Below are 19,513 nucleotides of genomic sequence, written 5' to 3'. Positions count from 1 at the left end.
ATATTGTCCGTGATTGGAAAAAGCTTTAATCTCCCAATAAGCCACTAGAAAACAAGGGTACATTTTGTGTTTATTACAGAAGTCATCATGATATCACCTTTATTTATCTGCCTCCTTCTCCCCCAAGTGATTTATTTACATATGCTATTTCATTAGCCTTTCTTTTCCATGTTGTGAAAAAAAGAGGACAGCTTAATGATGAAGCAAAGAAAGAGAAATTTAGTGACTTTGTTCCTGCCTGTGTTCCAATTCCTATTTGGTTTAAGGCAAGTAATTTAAATATTTTGCACCTAAATACCTTCAACTGAGACAGAAATGAAATATCATACTCACATAGGGCTATCAGACATTTCTAAGTAAAAAGAATACAAATTTCAACATTATTTAAGTAGAGAACTTCATAGAAAGCTAAGTGGGTTGCCTAAGTTAGCGTATTTCTGTAGATGTGACACTACGGCCCTGAGAAACTTAATGCCACATGAAAATTCATTGATATACTAGGTTTAAAAAATAGTTACTTGACTTTCCTATCAAGTGTGTTTCTATTACATGTTATTAATGGAAGATAGACCCTACCAGTTCAAATCCCTGGTTGCATTCATTTCACCAGTAATGACTACTTTTCATTTTAAGTCGGCAAGGTTTTTCTTATCTTGTTTCAGGCTTTGTGGATTTGTCCCTCCATGATCAGGTCCACCTTCTGGAATGTGCCTGGCTAGAGATCCTGATGATTGGTCTTGTCTGGCGCTCCATGGAGCACCCAGGAAAGCTCCTATTTGCTCCTAACTTGCTCCTGGACAGGTGAGTGACCTGGCTGTGGCTTGGGGGAAGCACATCCCTTGTGATCACCAGTTTATTTCTGCAGCTCCTTTATATTCAGGACTCCAAGGAGCATCCAAGAACTTTATTAGATATGTTTACTTTACAGATGGGGGAATTTGGGTGGTATAGGCTATTCAATTTCACAGAAAGCTAAGGATAGCTTTTTGCTAGACATCTCCCCAGATTAATGCTATTATTTCTAAAATATATATATGTATGTGTATATTTACACATAGAGGTATATATATATGTATGTGTACACATATGTATATGTGTGTGTGTTTATAAAACTATGAACTGTAATTTTCTAACCCCACCTTCATCTTGTGTTATCCAAAAAAATGACGAATAACCTTCCTTTAATTAAAATATTTTTTGGCCCATGTACATCCAAACTACAACAGCCTTTTCATTACCTTCTCCAATTTTCCCATCAGTAAATGAGGAAATTTGACCAGAATTCTGAAGGCTGCTTCCAGTTCTATAAATTCATAAAAGTTAATTGCCTTTCATAGAAAATGAAGATTTCACTTTTCAAATGTGCTACCTTATTTAATGTATTCTATTTGGGTTGACTTGGAACGCGAGTCCTATTGTTTTTTCTTTCTCGGTCGTTGCTTAGAATAATAGAATTCAGATGTTATTCAACAGCACCTTCCACTGGCGGAGTCCCTACCCGCTACCAGCTGGTGTGCTAAATGCTTCACATACGTGATCTCATTTAATTATCACAGCACTCCTAGGAGGCTGATCATTCGCATTTTATCAGAAAGGATGCTAAATTTCAGAGACATTCTGCTCCTTACAAAAGCATCGAGCTAGCTAATGGTGGAGCCAGGATTGGAATTGAAGATCTAACTGGCTCTGGCACCCTCGTATTGCCCTCTGTCCTGTGCACACATTCTCCGCGCTCTTTGCTGTTCAGCATGCATCCTTTGATTTGCTGCTGTAGCCTTTTGTTTCCAGGTAGACTTTGTGGGCTATGTAACCATTTGAATGGGAAAGGACCATCTCCTAATTGTTTCTTGCAGACTATTTTTTGCCTCTGCTCAGCAGTCCAAGGCTGCCAGCTTGCCCCTGATGCATATTCGTGCCTTCTTTTGTTTTGGAGCACACTACCTCCCCATCTCCTGTCCTGCTTTGGGCTTCCCTACACCTGCCGAGCCCCCTGGAGCACAGTGAGAGCAAAATTTATTTAAGTACTGGAGAATCGTACAAGTGTTGGTTACTGTTTTGTCATTTAGTGTTACTACAGCTTTTGAAAAAACAGTGATGATACCGTTCAAGACGCAGATCTTGCTCTCTGTGGAATGTATTCCCATATCACAGTTCCACAAAATTGTCAAGGATGGCCACTAGTCTTGTTCTTAGACCTGCCCTCACACCGTTATTCTGTCTGTAGAGGATGTCCCTACGGTGTTCCTTCCCTTCCCTTTCCTTGTCTCTATTGTTATTTTTTCCTTTCCACCTCTTTTCTCCTGTTTCCATTGCTTTCCTCTTTCTTTCTTTTCTCTTCACCCATCTCCTCTTCCTCCTCCTCTTCCTTCTTCTCCTTCTCCTCTTTATTTAATTTTCTTGTGTTACAGTAGTGTGGTTCTGCGACCAAGTTATAACAAATTTGCGGATGAAAATCTTAGACCACATACAATGTTTCCCTGCTACAGATTGGAATGTATCTTCAATGTTAGGTTTTCTGGACATCATAACTGAACTGATCTGCTCCATGATTTACCACCTCATTCATATCTGTCTTCTTGGGTACACGCTTTCAGAGAACAGTCATCAAATCACTGCATTTTGAATATGAAAGTGTTTGGGACCTTACCTCACCCCAATGAGCTTGTTTTGCCGGTGAGGTGATATTGGCTAGGATTTTATCAGCCACCTACTTCTCTTTCTTTTCGATGCACTCTTAATGTGGTTAATTTTCTCTCACATCTCTCACTGCAGTATGAGTGACTAAAAGTTCTCATTTCTATCCTTTCCTACTTTCTGAAACTCCAGATGTGAAGTTCCTAGTACCTCTAGATCAGGATTTCTCAGCTTCTACACTGTTGACATTTTTGGCCTGATCATCCTTTCTTGTGAGGGACTGTTCTGTGCATTTTAGGATGTTTGGCAGCATCTGTGAACTCTACCTACTAGATGCTCATAACACGTCCCTCCCTAGTGATAACAACCCAAAATATCTCCAGACATTTCTCAATGTCCCCTGTATGTGGTGGGAGGGGAGGCACAAAGTCGTCCCTTGTTGAGAATCGCGACTCTGGATTTGCCTATTTCAATGTCATATAAGCTCTTCAGACTCACCATATCCCTCAGTGAATACATTATCTTCCTCATCACATTTATTCCTTTTCTTTTCTTCTCTCTGTTAGTGACATCAACATTCACCTGGACACTGAAATTAAGAAGTGTAAATTAGCCATGGATCCCACGCCCTCCCTCACCAGATTATCCAGTTGACCATCAAGTCATTTCTGAAATCCATACTTCTCCTTTGTCTCCATTCCTCTGTCCCAGCACAGGTCCTTGTGATCCCTTCTCCAGATGATCACCTCTCCACTACTGTCTCTCTTTCTTGGCCACTGCCCCTCTTTCCTTCAGTCTATTCCCCGCAGTGCTGCTAGAGATTTCTTTCTAAGGCACAGCTGTGATCTTGATTCTTCTGACTCAGCTTTCATTGGCTCTCTCAATTCTTTAGAAGGTACTGTCTAGACTTCTTATCTTGATAATGATGAATCCCTATTACAGGTGTCACGGACACAAACATCTGCAGAGCCGGTCAGATGATGTATCGAGGAAGGCCAGTAGGTGTGTGTCCGAAAGGGAGTTCTGGGGATGAAGTGAGCCTGGTGAGCTCTTGTCCAGGCTAAAAACACCTGGGCACCGAACTCAGCCTGGGAGCTATGAATGTTACCTCATACTTCAAGTTTCTCTTCCACTGCTTCTAAAAGGCCCTCTACCTTTAGGATTCCTTGGCAGAATCTTGTGATGTTCTTTAAGGCTCATTTGACGTGACTTGTCCGTAAAATCTTCCTTTAAACTCTCTCCTCTTCAGACAGAAAGTAGTCTTTCCTTTTTCTAAATTGTCATTGGGTTTGGTTTATTCTCCTTTTTGTCTCATTCTGTGATATGCAAGTTATGATTGTATGCCTTCCCTTCCCTTCAAGCTCATGAACTTCTTGTGAGCAGGAACCAGATCTTGTTCATCTTTTTGTTACCTCGAATGTGTAAAGTCTTCCATGATTCCCAATAAATGTTTGTTACTTGCGCTGACCAAGGTCATCCAGGAGGCTCATGGCAGAGTCAGGAGAATCCACATCTTCTGATAGTCATTTTAGCTGTTCTTGTCATCAAACTCACTCACTTCTTGTTCATTGCTACTCATCGATTCCTGGTTTAGTCCCTTCTAGACTTTGCAGAAATTAATATCCATCTGTTTTGGAAAGATTCTTTTAAATTACTAAATGCATTTGGCTTATACTTACACTTCTACTTATACTCCACAAACATGTTATGCAACTTTTAAATTCCAAATGAGGATAAACAGAGAATCTTATTTTTTTCCATAACTAGACCCACTATTGAGGAAAATCCTCAAGATCTTAGTACACTTAAGAACAATTACATGCATGTTAATGATTAGAAAAATATATGAATAAATATCAATTATATAAATAATATAAAATATTAAAAAATATGATCTCTAATATAAAATTTTCTATACCTTTCTAATTATTAATGTTCACTTAAATATTATAAAATTTCAATATTATTAAATTATCCTCTTGGTGTTAGAGGACAACTGCTTTTGATGACATTGATATATTCATAACAGTAAAAAGCATCGTGACCAAAAGCTCCTTTGAAATTTTACACATCTGGAAGACGGCCTTTGAGTGATAGCTGAGGATACTCTTAGTGTTTTTGCCTTGCAGTCTCCCAAGCCCTTTGATAACATTCAACTCTCTGATTAGCATCAGCCACTCTTTGATCTCACTGTTGTTCTTTTCCCGTCATATTGTACATAGTAAACATTTTTTGTAACAAAATGTAGAAATCCATGAGTTTCAAAGCTAAGTGTTTGATTGAGAGCTGGTAAGCGGAAGATGATTGTCAGTTTCATCATTTTTATTTGTATCTCAGGCTTTGTAATACTAACTTTGAAAAGTCAGCCACCCCCATGGGCTGTTTACATCTGCACAGAAATAGGGAAAAGGGAAAGCCAGAAGTCCCAAGTAGTCTTTTCATTCATGGATTATCAACGTTGCTAACTGGAGGCAGAGGTTTATCTGGGATTGATATTGATGTCCTGTTCTCTCAATACTTCTTTGCAAATCCAGGCATTTGTGCCTTCTGAGGCCATCAGGAGGACAGCATTTACCCCAGTCTTTCCTTGTAGTTACTCAAACATTAGTATTGGCAAGTGGAGTTTAGTGATTATAGGAATATAAAAACCTGCTTGAGTTGCCATCCCACATTTGTGAGCAGAGGACATATTTCCTATCTTGTGTCTATTTAAAAAGAGTTATTGCGTGTTTTACTCCCTGTTGACAACCCATGATATCTGGATTCTAGTAGTTTATAACTTTCCTGGTAGTCATATGCTTGAAGGCTAATTTTATCCTTACCATGCTTAGCCTACCCACAGTTTCCAGTGTTTCCCTGTATCCTGCAGCGGGGAGTTCCAAACACTTAATGTAGTCATCTCTTCCTGTGAAAACCAAGAAATAAAGGTTATTATAAGATATAAATAAAGATCCCAGTAATTTCTCTTGGGGTGTGTGTGTGTGTGTGTGTGTGTGTGTGTGTGTCTGCGTGTGTGTATTTTACAAGAGGAAAGTTAAAGATAATAAGAACGCCTGTGAAAGTAATCAGGAAATGGAGAAAACTCATTTTCCATTCTAGCACCTAATTCTTTGGTGTGTTTTGGCACCAGAAAACACAAAATATGTCCTCTGTGTCAACTAGGAATGCACTTCTTCGTTTAGTGCTGCTTGAATGCTCATGCTGGAAAAATAGAGGCTGAAGACAGAAAGAAGTGTTCGACATATATTGTTCCTCCTGGGGTCTCTGTTTTTGCAGGAGTGAGGTTGACTGTCGCTGGAAGGCAGATGTGATGTTACAGGAAACAATGTAAATTGCCTGTTCTGTAAGACTATCCAGTTTCCAAGGGACTGTCTAATTCTGTTTTGCTGGCACCATCCATGCTAACAAATTCTGAGAAATATTTGCGGATTTCTCAGTGAAGCCAAAGCACTCTCTTTCGACTCCTGTTCACTCTCAGAGAAAAAATCTATTCATCCATTTGAAAAGCAGGGCTTAATTCAACGAGCAGAATATTCCCTCTACCAAGCATCTGGCCAGAGGGTTGTTGATCTAGCTCTTTCCATCGCTCCTGCATCAGGAAGCTCTGCTTGTGAGAAATAGTATGAGACAACAGAAAGTTCTTTTACTTGTAGGCATGGAATAGAAATAAGTTCTCTTCCTTAAGAGAAAAACAGGTTGCTGTTCTAGAGAGAACATTTTGCCTCTTCTACTAAATAGCAGACTGTTTTCAGATGATACGTTCATTTGAAATGGAAAAAAAAAGTCATTTTCTAGAAGCAAGAGCATTCTCATTTTAGGTTATTTATTGAAAATACTTCGGAAGAAAAACATGAGAAGAAAAACATGCCAATAAAACAATGCTTCCAGCAATGCTTTCATTGGCCATTTTTTCTGGATAAAACTTGATATAAATTCTTTGCAGATTTTTTTGCTTGGAAGAATAAAAGAATAAAGTTCTGAAATAAGTTCATGAATTCAGAATGTAACCCATCCAAAGACGTCTTGGACATGAAGAGAAGGACCTCCCTTTATGTTCCCTTTTTAGGTTCTCCCCTCTGAAAAATGTGTGCTACCCTGAGGAGAGGCATTGTGGTATCTGGGAGAGCAGGTGGCTGGTGGGGAGTGACCTGCCCATCAGCGAAGTCAGTCCTGGGAAGGAGACAGTTCCAGTTACTCCAGTAGCTTTGCTGGTTTCCTTTCATAACTTTCCCAAAGTCTTGTGGTTTGCATGCCTATTTGCCCATTCATATGTCAAGAACTTTGTTCATAACCTTTTTTCACACCACCTTATAGAATTGGAGGAAAAAAGGAAAGAAAGGACATTAACTTCTTTAATGTGTACAGTACTGTGCTGGGTTCTCTTTCACACTATATTTCACTCGTTGTATGAGAGTACAGGTAGCAAAGGATTTTACTAGTTTATATTCTGACTCTGGATCCTTTAGTTCTTTCCATTTCTGACCCCTTAATTAGGCAATAGCAGATACCAATTGATTGATTCTTAAGACTCATTGGTTTAGCGTTCTGCTGAATCCCAGAAATATGAAACTAAACTGTAGAGGAGAAAAATGGAGGCCAAAAGAAGGGAGAAATTTGCCAAACTGCCGTTATTGCAGCTACCTGATTGAAAATGAATCAAAATATCTATTGGGCTAAAAACGAATTGCATTATACACTTTAAATGGGTCAATTATGTGATATGTGAATTATATCTCAATAAAGATATCAAACACGCAGACACATATATGTGGGAATTTCAGGAAAAGTCAGCAAAACCATCAATCGTGAAAGTGCTTACAGGGTTTCTATTGGAAAAAGGTAGAAAACAAAATATTCAAACCAAAGTTTCTCCTTAAAAACAAAAGCAATTAAGTAGCACTATATTATAAAGCATGCTAAGCCACAAATCTTTAATTCCTCAAAAGAAATAAGCCTATAAACAGTCAGTATCCACTCAATATAAATTCACTCCAGAAGAGAAGGCATAATTCCAACCAAAGAATTAATCCTCTGTAGGAGGTTAATTAGACTTTTCTTACATTTTTGCATACCACATTATTTTTGTAATTGCCATATATTATTAATAAACATCAGCTTAGTTGATTTAAAATATAATGAAAATAATGTTTTAACAGTTTAATACTAAAATATCTTAATATTATTTAAATCACACACGCTATACAGGGATAACCAAGTAATCCCCCTGTTAATATAATTGAAATATAACATTAAATTAGTTTTAGGTGTGCAAGATAGTGATTCCCTATATGTATATATTGCAAAATGATCACAGCAATAAGTCTAGTTAACATCCATCACCATCAGTTACAACTTTTTTCTTGTGATGTGAACTTTTAAGATCTACTCTCTTAGCAACTTTCAAATATACAATAAAGTATTCTTAACTGTAGTCACCATGCTGTACATTACATCCCAAGGAATTATTTATTTTAAACTGGAAGTTTGTACCTTTTGACACCCTTCACCCCCCAACCCCCACCTCTGGCAACCACCAATCTGGTCTCTGTATCTATGAGTTTGTTTTTTGTTTTTTGGGTTTTTTCAAATTCCATGTTTAAGTGAGATCATACGATATTTGTCTTTCTTTATCTGACTTATTTCACTCAGCATAATGCCCTCTAGGTCCATCTATATTGTTGCAAATGGTGGGATTTCCTTCTTTTTGTGGCCAATATTGCATCGTATATGTATGTGTATATATATACACTTATATATATATATATTTATATATATCACATTTTCTTTATCTGTTCATTCCTCGATGGACACTGAATTTGTTTCCATGTCTTGGCTATTGTAAATAATGCTGCAATGAACATGGGGGGGGTGCATGTATCTTTTCAAATTAGTGTTTTCATTTTCTTCAGATAAATACCCAGAAGTGGAATTGCTGGATCATATGGTAGTTCTATTTTTAATTTTTTGAGGAAACTCCTCTGTGTTTTCCATAGTGGCTGCATCAATTTAAATTCTCACCAACAGTGCACAAGGGTTCCCTTTTCTCCACATCTTTGCCAACATTTGCTATTTCTTCTCTTTTTGATAACAGTCATTATATCAGGTGTAGGTGATATATCATTGTGGTTTTGATTTGTATTTCCCTGGTGATTAGAGATGTTGAGCATCTTTTCATGTACCTGTTGGCCATCTGTATATCTTCTTTGGAAAAATGTCTATTTGGATCCTCTGCCTATTTTTTAATCAGATTTTCTGGGTTTTTTTTTTTTCTGCTTTTTTGCTATTGAGTTGTTTGAGTTCTTTGTACATTTTGGATATTATCCCCTTTTCAGATACATGATTTGCAAATATTTTCTCCCACTTGGTAGGTTGCCTTTTCATTTTGTTGATGGTTTCCTTTGCTGTGCAGAAGCTTTTTAGTTTGATGTTGTTCTACTTGTTTATTTTTGTTTTTGTTGCCTTTACTTTTGGTGTCAAATCCAAAAAAATCATTGCCAGGACCAATGTCAAGGGGCTTACCACCTATGTTTTCTTCCAGGAGTTTTATGGTTTCAGGTCTTATTTTGAGTGAATTTTTGTGTATAGTATAAGATAGCGATCCAGTTATTTTATTTTATTTTTTTGCATGTGGCTGTTCGGTTTTCCCAACACCACTTATTAAAGAGACTATCCTTTCCCCATTGTATATTCTTGGCTCCTTTGTCATAAATTAATTGACCCTATATGTGTGTGAGTTTATTTCTGGGCTTTCTATTCTGTTCTGTTGAGCTATGTGTCTGTTTTTATGCCAATACCATACTGTTTTAATTACTATAGTTGTGTAATATAGTTTGAAATCAGGGAGCATGGTGCCTGCAGCTTCTTTCTCAATATTGCTTTGGCTATTTAGAGTCTTTTGTGGTTCCATACAAATTTTAGGATTGTTTGTTCTATTTCTGTGAAAAATGCCATTGGAATTTTGATAGAGATTGCATTGAATCTGTAGATTGCTTTGGGTCATATGGACATTTTAACAATATTAATTCTTAATTCTTCCAATCCATGAGCATGGAATATATTTCCATTTATTTGTGTCTTCTTCAATTTCTTTCATCAACGTCTTATAGTTTCCAATGCTGGCGACCCGGATCCGGATCCCAGGTGCGCACCAACGCACCGCTTGTCAAGTCATGGTGTGGTGGCGTCTCACATAAAGAGGAGGAAGATGGGCACTGCTGTTAGCTCAGGGCCAGTCTTCCCCAAGAAGAAAGGGGAGGATTGGCAGATGTTAGCTCAGGGCCGATCTTCCTCACAAAAAAAAAAGAAGTGGTGAGAATAGGAATCTTTATCTTGTTCCTGATCTTAGAGGGAAAGCTTTCAGCTTTTCACCATTGAGGATGATGTTAGCCATTGGCTTGTCACATATGGCTTTTATTATGTTGAGGTGCATTCCTTCTATACCCACTTTGTTGCCAGTTTTAACATAAATGGATGTTGAATTTTGTCAGATGCTTTCTCTGCATCTATTGAGATGATCATATGATTTTTATCCTTCATTTTGTTAATGTAGTGTATCATATTGATTGATTTGTGAATGTTGAACCATCCTTGCATCCCTGGAATAAATCCCACTTAATCATGGTGTATGATCCTTGTATTGCTGAATTCAGTTTGCTAATATTTTGTTGAGGACTTGTGCATCTATGTTTATCAGGAATACCGGCCCGTAATTTTCTTTTCTTGCAGTGTCTCTGTCTGATTTTGGTATAAGGGTAAATCTGGCCTCATAAAGTGAGTTTGGAAGAGTTCTCTCCTCTTCTAGTCTTTGGAAGAGTTTGTGAAGTATTGGTATTAATTCTTCTTTAAATATTTGGTAGAATACACCAGTGAAGCCATCTGGTCTTGGGCGTTCTTTGTTGTGATGTTTTTGATTACTGATTCAATCTCCTTACTAGTAATTGGTTTCTTCAGATTTTCTATTTCTTCATAATTTACTCTTGGTAGGTTGTATGTTTCTAGGAATTTATCCATTTCTTCTAGGTTTTCCAGTTGGGTGTCACGTAATTATTCATAGTAGTCTCTTATGATCTTTTGTACTTCTGTGGTATCAGTATCTATCACTTTCTAGTGGCTATGGATTCTAAGTGAAAATCAATCCTTGGTTTACACTTGCATTTATAAACTGATTCATTCTTGACATTCCCATGCTAGCATAACTATACTCATTATACATTTATCCTGCCTAAAGTGTACTCTAATATAGATAACTCTAAAAGTGAGATCACTCCATATATTGATCCTCTGGGGCTGGCAGGAGGGCAGCAGGGGATTTTGGCAGAGGTTTATCAATCTCTGTGGTAGATGGCCACAGTTTATACATCTTTGAAATATTGCTTATGTCAAGGTATTAGTACTGCTTGGATATTTTTCTATATGACAGCTCTTAATTTTATGAACGGCTAGAGGTTTGGCTTCAAAGAAAATAAAGTTAGTATGCCTATTTCCATTTCTTATTGAAAGTTGAAATTGTCTTTATTATTAGTGTCATGGTTATATGCCCTTATGATCTATAATTAAGTTCCAGTCTCTTCATTGGTATTATTGACTTCTCTCTGTGGGCTCCTAATCCGAAAAGTAAGGATGAAATTTCTCTTCTGATGCTTCTAGAGGCATTTTTAAGTTAATAAATATTCTTGATAGTTATTTTACCTGCGTTTTTATTTTATCAAATGGAAAAGTGATGTAAAAAAGACACTGTCGGAATTTTCTTTGGTTTTATACCAAGAGTGAAGAATCAGTTTCTTAACCTGTTTACGTATTTACCACTTTCCATTGGCACATTTTATAAGATCCATCATGACTTTATTGTTCAAAAATAGGATGCAACAAACATGTTACGATGATAAGGAAAGGTTACTGTATACCCCTGATAAGAAAAGAGCTTCTCATGTATCTCCAAGTTTGGTCAGGACAAGCTTAATATTGTGTGCAGTGAGCCTGTGACTGGATTGACCTTAGTCTCGGAGGAGAATAGAGCTTGAGAAAGCACTTAATTCACTGTGGATGTGGCGTGGATTGCAGGGATGAAGAGGGTTTTAAGATTTGTGTTCTTGGTGATTAAAAGGATGGCAATGCTATTAATAGGAATTAGGAAGACAGGAGAAAGAGTAGGTGTTGAGGAACTCTGATGAGTTTTTCCTTATGCATGTTGGGCTTAAGGTCCAGGGAGGATATACTGAAGGCTATGTCCAGCAGAAAGTTGGAGCTCAGAAGAGGGATGGAGATAAAAAGCTAGAGATAAAAGATTTGAGTCATCTCCATAGTTAAAATTGTAGAATGAATGTGGTAAGTAAGCAAGACAGTGGAGAAAGAGGTGTCCAAAAGGCTCAGGAAAGACCCCTTAAAAGGCTGACTTTTAGAGTTATCAGTAGAAAAGAATCCCAGCCTGGGATTAAGGCAGCATTAGTTGAGAAGTAGAAGCACAAAGTCTCTGATTCCAAGGGAGGATGGCTTTCAAAAGAAAAAAGTGTGGTGAATTACACCAAATACTAGAGAGAAGTGGGCAGGAGTAAGAAGGAAGGGACTAAGAAATTACTAATTAAGGAGTCATTGTTATCCTTAAAAAGAACATTTTTAGTAAAGAGGTAGGGAAAAATCCCAGAGTGTGGATGTGTTAAACGAAAGTATGATATGTGAAAGAGAAAAGAGGTGGGAAAAAATGGAGAAAGAAAATGTAAACTAGCTTTTTGAGATGTTTGGTAGTGAAAAACAGTGGAGTTCCAGTTCTTAACAGCAGCAGCATCAAGGGGGAGCTGGCATCCTAGTTCCATCAGTGATGTCCAAAGAGAAATTTTAGCGGCATTATAAGCTCATGGATTTTTTGTTTTTTTCAGTGTGTATCGATCAATTGAATTATTATCCTTTTTGATGCTCAATTGTCCTATCTTTGGCTAATGAGAGTTCCTTCATGTTGACTTTCGTGTCATTTTGATATAAGCTATTAGTCTTTGATGCCCCCTTGCTGAATAGCACAATAACATCTCCCAACCTCTTATTGTACATTTCCTGCCCCAAAGCTGGAATCCACCATTTTCTACCAGGGACACTCACTTGTTTCAGAGAAATTGGTGTTTAGAACTCAATCTTGGCACTAGATGTGTTCACCACTTTAGAGATGCCATTGCTTCTTGGCCTTTTCAATGGATAAAATTAGGATACAGCCACGTGTCACGTAATGATGGTGATAAATTCTGAGAAATGCGTCATTAGGCCGTTTCGTCGTTGTGTGAACATTATACAGTGTACTTATACAAAACTAGATAGTATAGCCTACTACCCACCTAGGCTATATGGTACTAATCTTATGGGACCACCCTCATATATGTGGTTCGTCATTGACCAAAATGTCATTACGTGGTGCGCGACTATATAAGCACCTTTGAAACAACCAAAAAATATTATTTTATACTGATATTTCCAATTCAAATCTTAGTTCCTAAAAATATGAATGTAATTACTTATTTGATCATCTTATATTGTGTAAAAATAGTTTTAAGATAATAACACCAGTCTTTCAACTAACAATTAGACCATTGAATATCATTGAGGATTTCCAAGTAGCTCTATTTGTCTTTCAACTATGTTCCACTGAGAATGGAAAGTCAAAATATTCTATTTTGCAGACACTTGAAATAACCCTTCTCTCTGATGTTATGTCACCAAAGTGGTATAGAGTAAGAATCGTTCATTTCAACTTGATTTCCATTTATATATATATATATTTAAAAAATTTTTTTGAATATATAAAATATGTTTCCAAAGTCAAAATTTTATAACCAGGTGTATTCAAAGAGCTTAACTTTCAATACTAGCCTCTCCACTGGATGCCCCCTATAATGCCAAATTTGAAGTAAGATTGGAAGGGAGGTGGATATAAGTATGTGTGTGTGTTTGTATTTAGTCATATCCCCACCCCATACACAAAAGTAACATATTATGTATAATATTCTGCATATTGCTTTAGAGGTTACTACGAGTATATGTGTAAAGATCTTCCTTATTCCTTTTCATGATTATTTTATATTCCATTTGTGGAATCCCTTATTGATGGGCATGTAGGTTCTTTCCAATCTTATGTTGTAAACAACAACAAAATAAAGGCCACAATAAAGAACTTTGCGAATAAGTCATTTTGTATTTTTCTCAGTCTGTCTATGTGATAGATTCCTGGAAGTGGGATTACTGGGTCAAAAGGTACATGCAGGCATAGTTTTAGTAGATACTGGAAAATTTACTACTGATGATATCGTTCATTATGCTTTCCCACCAGCCATATGTAAGAGGGCTGGTTTCATCACAGCATCTCCAACGGAATATGTTGTCAAACTTTTTGATTTTTGCCAATCTGATAAGTAAGAAGTATCTCAAATAGTTTTTTTTTAATAAACTTGTCTTATGAAACTTTAGTTATCTGCTAACGTTTATCTATTTATGAATCAACATCACAGAGCTTTATTTATAGCAGCTCCAAGTTGTGTTTTAATTCTGGTTGGGCTCTCTCGGCAATATTGTCTTTTGATTTTTCAGGGTTTACAGGTGATTCTTCCTTGTTCCTTTTTCTATGAGATCTTTAGAATTAACTGCATAAGAAAATTTGTTGCTGATTTTATTGATCATGTTGAATATAAATTGGCTTAGGGAGTATTAATGTTGTTATGATGTTGAATCTTCCTCTCCAAGAACAAGGTCTGCCTTTTCATTTGTTCAAATCTTTGTGTCTTTCAGAAGTGTTTTCAAGTATCCTGATATATATTTTGCACATATTTGGAAGACTATGCCTAGCTACTATATATATATGAAATATATAAGTATAAATAAATATACATATTGTATGTATGTAGATAATTGATATTTGCATGCTATTTTTATAGTCTACTGCTTTACTAAATTATCTTCCTGTTTAGCGTCAGTTTTCCATTAATTTCCATGGGGTTTCCTATCATCTGCAAAAAGAGATTGTTTTACAAACTTTTTCTTTCTATCCCTAAGCATCTAAATGTTTTTTCTTATCTAATTGCATTGAATAATATCTCTGATACCTTGTAAAAATAGTGGCAATAGTGGGCACCATTTTCTTGTTCCTATCTATTCATGTTACAGGAATTGGATTTCTATATTATTAGGTGTTTATGGGCCGGCCCCGTGGCTTAGCGGTTAAGTGCGCGTGCTCCGCTACTGGCGGCCCGGGTTCGGATCCCGGGCGCGCACCGACGCACCGCTTCTCTGGCCATGCTGAGGCCGCGTCCCACGTACAGCAACTAGAAGGACGTGCAGCTATGACATACAACTGTCTACTGGGGCTTTGGGGGGAAAAAAAAATAAATATATTATTAGGTGTTTTTGTTAGGAATGAAAGTTATTGTTATTTTTGCATCAAAACTCATGAGAAAATATGTTGGGAAATTTTCTTTTTGTGTAGTCTTTGCGTGTTTTTGTTATCAGTGTTACACATGCCTCATAAAACTAGTTTGGAATTTTTCTTTCCTTTCTTACTCTCTGGAAAGTAACACCGGGGTTATTAGATCTTGAAAACGTAAAATTTTGGTAGAATTCCGTTTTGAAACCATCTGGAGCTGGTGGCTCCCTCAGAAGGGAGTTCTCTGGAAAGTTTAATTCCTCTGTAGTAACTGTTCTCTTTAGACTTTTTGTATCTTCTGGAGTTAGTTTTGGTATATAAATCTTCTGATGAAGTTCTCCATTTTTATTGCATTGAATTGGACAAACTAGTTTCTGATGATTTTTAAAATTTCTTTTCTGCTTTGATGGTTACTTCCACCCTATAATTTATTTTGTGTATTTATCCTTCTTTTGAAAAACTTAGGTCAGCTAGTGGTTTCCTATTTTGTCAATTATTTTCCCCAAAGAAGTAGCTTAAATTTTTTATTAGTTCTACTGGTTTTCTACTTTCTAACTCATTATATTTTTAGCTTTATTAAGTCTTTCCTTTTGCTTTCAGTCAGTTGACTTTGTAGTTCTTTCTCTGATTTTTGAGTTGATATTTTTAATTCATTTATTTTTATTTCATAATATAATTAATGCAAAGAATTTTCTCAAAGCTCTGCTTTAGTTATGTCCCGTAGATTCTGATATATCTTGCTTTCATTATCATTCTTTCCTAAGAATTCAGCAATTTTATATTTAATTTTCCCTTTCATTCGAGAGTTGTTTAATAAACAGTTTAATTTTCAGATTTGAAGGGCATTTTTTTTTGTTTTGTTATTACTAAACATTTTTTCCTTTGGGATCAGAGAATACATATATTATTTCAACTATTTTTAGAACTTATTAAAATTTTCTTTGTAGCCTAGTATAATTTCAGTTTTTCTAAATGTTCCGTATACACTTGATATGAAAGTTTATTTACTGTTATTAAGATAGAAGGTAAATTATGATCTGCCTGTGTCTTTTTCTCTTCTTATATCTTATAATTTCTGCTTAATGAAAATTTATGACCTTTTATCTGCTGCATAGATATTTATATTTGATTTAGCTCTATTTTGCGTTATTGTTTTTTGAGTTATAAAGTTTTTTATTCATTTCATCTTTTACCTGGATCAAATTTTACCACCTAATATCAAGATCATGATCCCTGGTTTCTTTTTATTTTCATTTACTTAATATATCTTTCCCCATTCTTTATTTTTAATATCTGAATACCTTTGCTGTAGGTTTCTATTTTATGTATTGTCTACAATTTGATTTTGCTTTATTAGGCAATCTGAAAATATTTTTAAGTAGATGAGTAAAGCCAATTTATATTTATTGATACGACCACTATGTTTGATTTCAGTTCTGTTACATTATTTAATATTTCCCACATATTAAAGGGTCTCTTTTCTTTGCTCTATTTATTTATTTATTTATGATTTGTTTATATTATTTTGTTTTTAGGTATTTGGTATTTTTGTTCTGGCTGTTAGATTTGTATTTATTTAGTCAATTCTTCCTTTAGACACTGTTCATTTTCTACTCCTGGCAGTAGTGAAGTTAGCTTGTAACCTAACGTCACTCAAGTACCCTTCAATTTTAGCCACTAGGGTTACCTTAGTGTTAAAATTTGTAGTGGTTAAATATAGTTAACAATAATCTACTACTTGATTTGTCAGAATCAAATGATATCATTTGACTCAGCTAATACGTATGAGGTAATCATAAGCTAATAATAATTTTCATGACCCTTCCTTTCTCATCTTATTTTTATTACTTGTATTTTTTATACATTGTTAGAGCTTATAATACCTCAATCCTCTTTTTTGTCACCCCTAACCCCAATTTTTACTAAGTCTATCATTAAATATATTTAATGTCCACCTTCAGACTATATGCTGATGGTTCTCGAATCTTTTTTTGGTTGTCTGAAGCTTCTTTTTTTTCAGATTTTTTAGGAAAGATGCATGAGAAAACTTTTCCTTTTTTTTGTTTCAAAATGTTTATAATTGTTTTTCTATGTCATTTATGTGAAAAGTTTGGCCGTATACAAAATCTTTGGCTCACATTTTTCTTCAAGTATTCTTAGACGATTGCTCCATTGTTCTCTCTTTTTTTTTTTTTTTTTGTGAGGGAGATCAGCCCTGAGCTAACATCCGTGCTAATTCTCCTCTCTTTTTGCTGAGGAAGACGGGCTCTGAGCTAACATCCACTACCAATCCTCCTCCTCTTTTTTTCTTCCCCAAAGCCCCCCAGTAGATAGTTGCATGTCATAGTTGCACATCCTTCTAGTTGCTGTATGTGGGACGCGGCCTCAGCATGGCCGGAGAAGCGGTGCGTCGGTGCGCGCCCGGGATCCGAACCTGGGCCGCCAATAGCGGAGCACGTGCACTTAACTGCTAAGCCACGGGGCCGGCCCTCCATTGTTTTCTCTTATGAAATGTTGCTGTCAAGAAGTTGGATGGCAGTCTGATTTTCTTTCCCTTTTTTGTCTTTTTGTCTGAATGCCTAAAGTTTTTTTTCTCATAGACTTAAATTGCAGTAATTTTATTAAGATATGTCTCTGTGCTGAACATTTTAGGTTAGTTTTTCCAGGTACGTGGTATGTCTTTTGAAGACATAGATTGATCATCTACTTCTTGGCTCTCTTGATTATAGTTATAAATAATTGTTTTGCTACATTGCTTTGCTTTGCTTCTTTAGGGACTCATTTATACATCAAAGGGTATCCTTTAGCTGTGCTCTGTATTTATGACTTTCTCTTAAATCCTTTTATTCTGTTTCTTTACTCTTTATCTTTCCATCCTTTATTCCCCACACTGTGCTGTCCATAGAGTCTATTTGCTGTTATATCCTGTCTAATTTAGTCTGTTTCTGATTTTTTTTAATTTGAAAATTTATCTCTGAAATGTCTCAGTTCTTGTTTTATTTTTTGTTGTTGTTGCCTAACCACATCATTTCTGAATTTTCTATTTCTGAAATGGGCAATGCTTTCAAAGCTATGATCACTTTCTTCAGTCTTTTAAATTTATTTTGAAATATTAGGCTACAGTTTTTATCTGCTTTGTAGGTAGCAATACCTTGAAGAGCTGAATTATCAAAGCAGACCCAAATAAATCATAGATTTTAACCACACCAAGTTTTTACTAACAACTAGCAAAGAATACAAGCTAAAAATGGACATAAACACAGCGTCATCCCTCATTGGAAGGACTCTGAACCATCAGATGGAGCTTCCCAGAGACCCTTTTTCTTCACTGAAATGTGTTTTGATTTTTAGAGCAATAGATGATTGCTAATTATGTATGTGGTATAAGTTCACTCAGAAAAAGTCATTTAGGTTTAATGCTACTCAATTTTTATATTTTGTTAGTCATGGAGATAGAAAGCCTAGGAGATTAACTTCCATTCTCTAGCAGCTGCATCCCAGAAAATAAAAAATTCCAGGTTTTTTTTTAACCATGAGCAGTTTAGACAGACTTGATATATACAGTTTAAAACATTCTTAGGCAAGAATTTCCCTTGTTATGTTTTTAGAAAAAATTTATTCAACTTATTTAATCTAAAAAAAAAACAAGTCACGCATTTCTCCTGCCCTCCCTACACCTGCCTACCCCTGCCTCTTGCAACCACCAACCTGTTCTGTGTTTCTATGAGCTTGGTCTTTTTTTTTTAGATTCCACATATAAGGAGATCATATGGTATTTGTCTTTCTCTGTCTAACTTACCTCACTTAGCATAGTACCCTCGAGGTCCATCCATGTTGTCGCAAATGGCAAGATTTCATTATTTTTTATGGCTGAATAATATTCATATATATAACATTTATATATATTTTATGGCTGAATTGTATATAGATATATATAATGGATATATGTATTTATCCATTCATCCATTGATGGACTCTTTGGTTGTTTCCATCTCTTGGCTATTGTAAATAATGCTGCATATATCTTTTCAAATTAGTATTTTCATTTTCTTTAGATAAATACCCGGACGTGGAATTGCTGGATCATATGGTAGTTCTGCTTTTAATTTTTTGAGGAACGTTCACTATGTTTTCCATAGCAACCGCAGCAATTTACATTCCTACTGATAATGCACAAGGATTCCCTTTTCTCCACATCCTCGCCAACACTTGTTATTTCTTGGCTTTTTGATAATAGCCATTATACCAGGTGTGAAGTGATATCTCATTGTGCTTTTGACTTGTATTTCCATGAAGATTAATAATATTGAGCATCTTTTCATGTACCTGTTGGCCATCTGTATATCTTCTTTGGAAAAATGTCTATTCAGATCTGCTGCCCATTTTTAAATTGGATTTTTTGTTTTTTTGCTATTGAGTTGTGTGAGTTCTTTATATATTTTGGATATTAGCCCCTTATCAGATATATGATTTGCAATTTTTCTC

The 19,513-nt window shown here is 35.9% G+C and overlaps 1 protein-coding gene across 6 annotated transcripts in view; it reads left to right on the top strand.

Moving 5' to 3' along the window:
- ESR1 (estrogen receptor 1) overlaps positions 1-19,513 on the top strand; it is a 268,749-nt gene that overhangs the window by 197,824 nt on the left and 51,412 nt on the right. For all 6 annotated transcript variants that reach the window (XR_015550092.1, XM_087424944.1, XM_087424943.1 and 3 more), the window contains 1 exon segment: positions 663-801. Coding sequence is in view for 5 of the 6 variants with exons in the window: in XM_087424944.1 (XP_087281070.1) it covers positions 663-801 (139 nt within the window). In the remaining variant the exon portion in view is untranslated.

The sequence above is a fragment of the Ceratotherium simum genome, chromosome 38 (genome assembly GCF_057802395.1).
Source record: "Ceratotherium simum simum isolate JZ-2026a chromosome 38, ASM5780239v1, whole genome shotgun sequence".
In the NCBI taxonomy this organism is placed as follows: domain Eukaryota; kingdom Metazoa; phylum Chordata; class Mammalia; order Perissodactyla; family Rhinocerotidae; genus Ceratotherium; species Ceratotherium simum.
The sequence above is the reverse complement of the archived record's forward strand: the minus strand, read 5'-3'. Positions and strand labels throughout refer to the sequence as shown.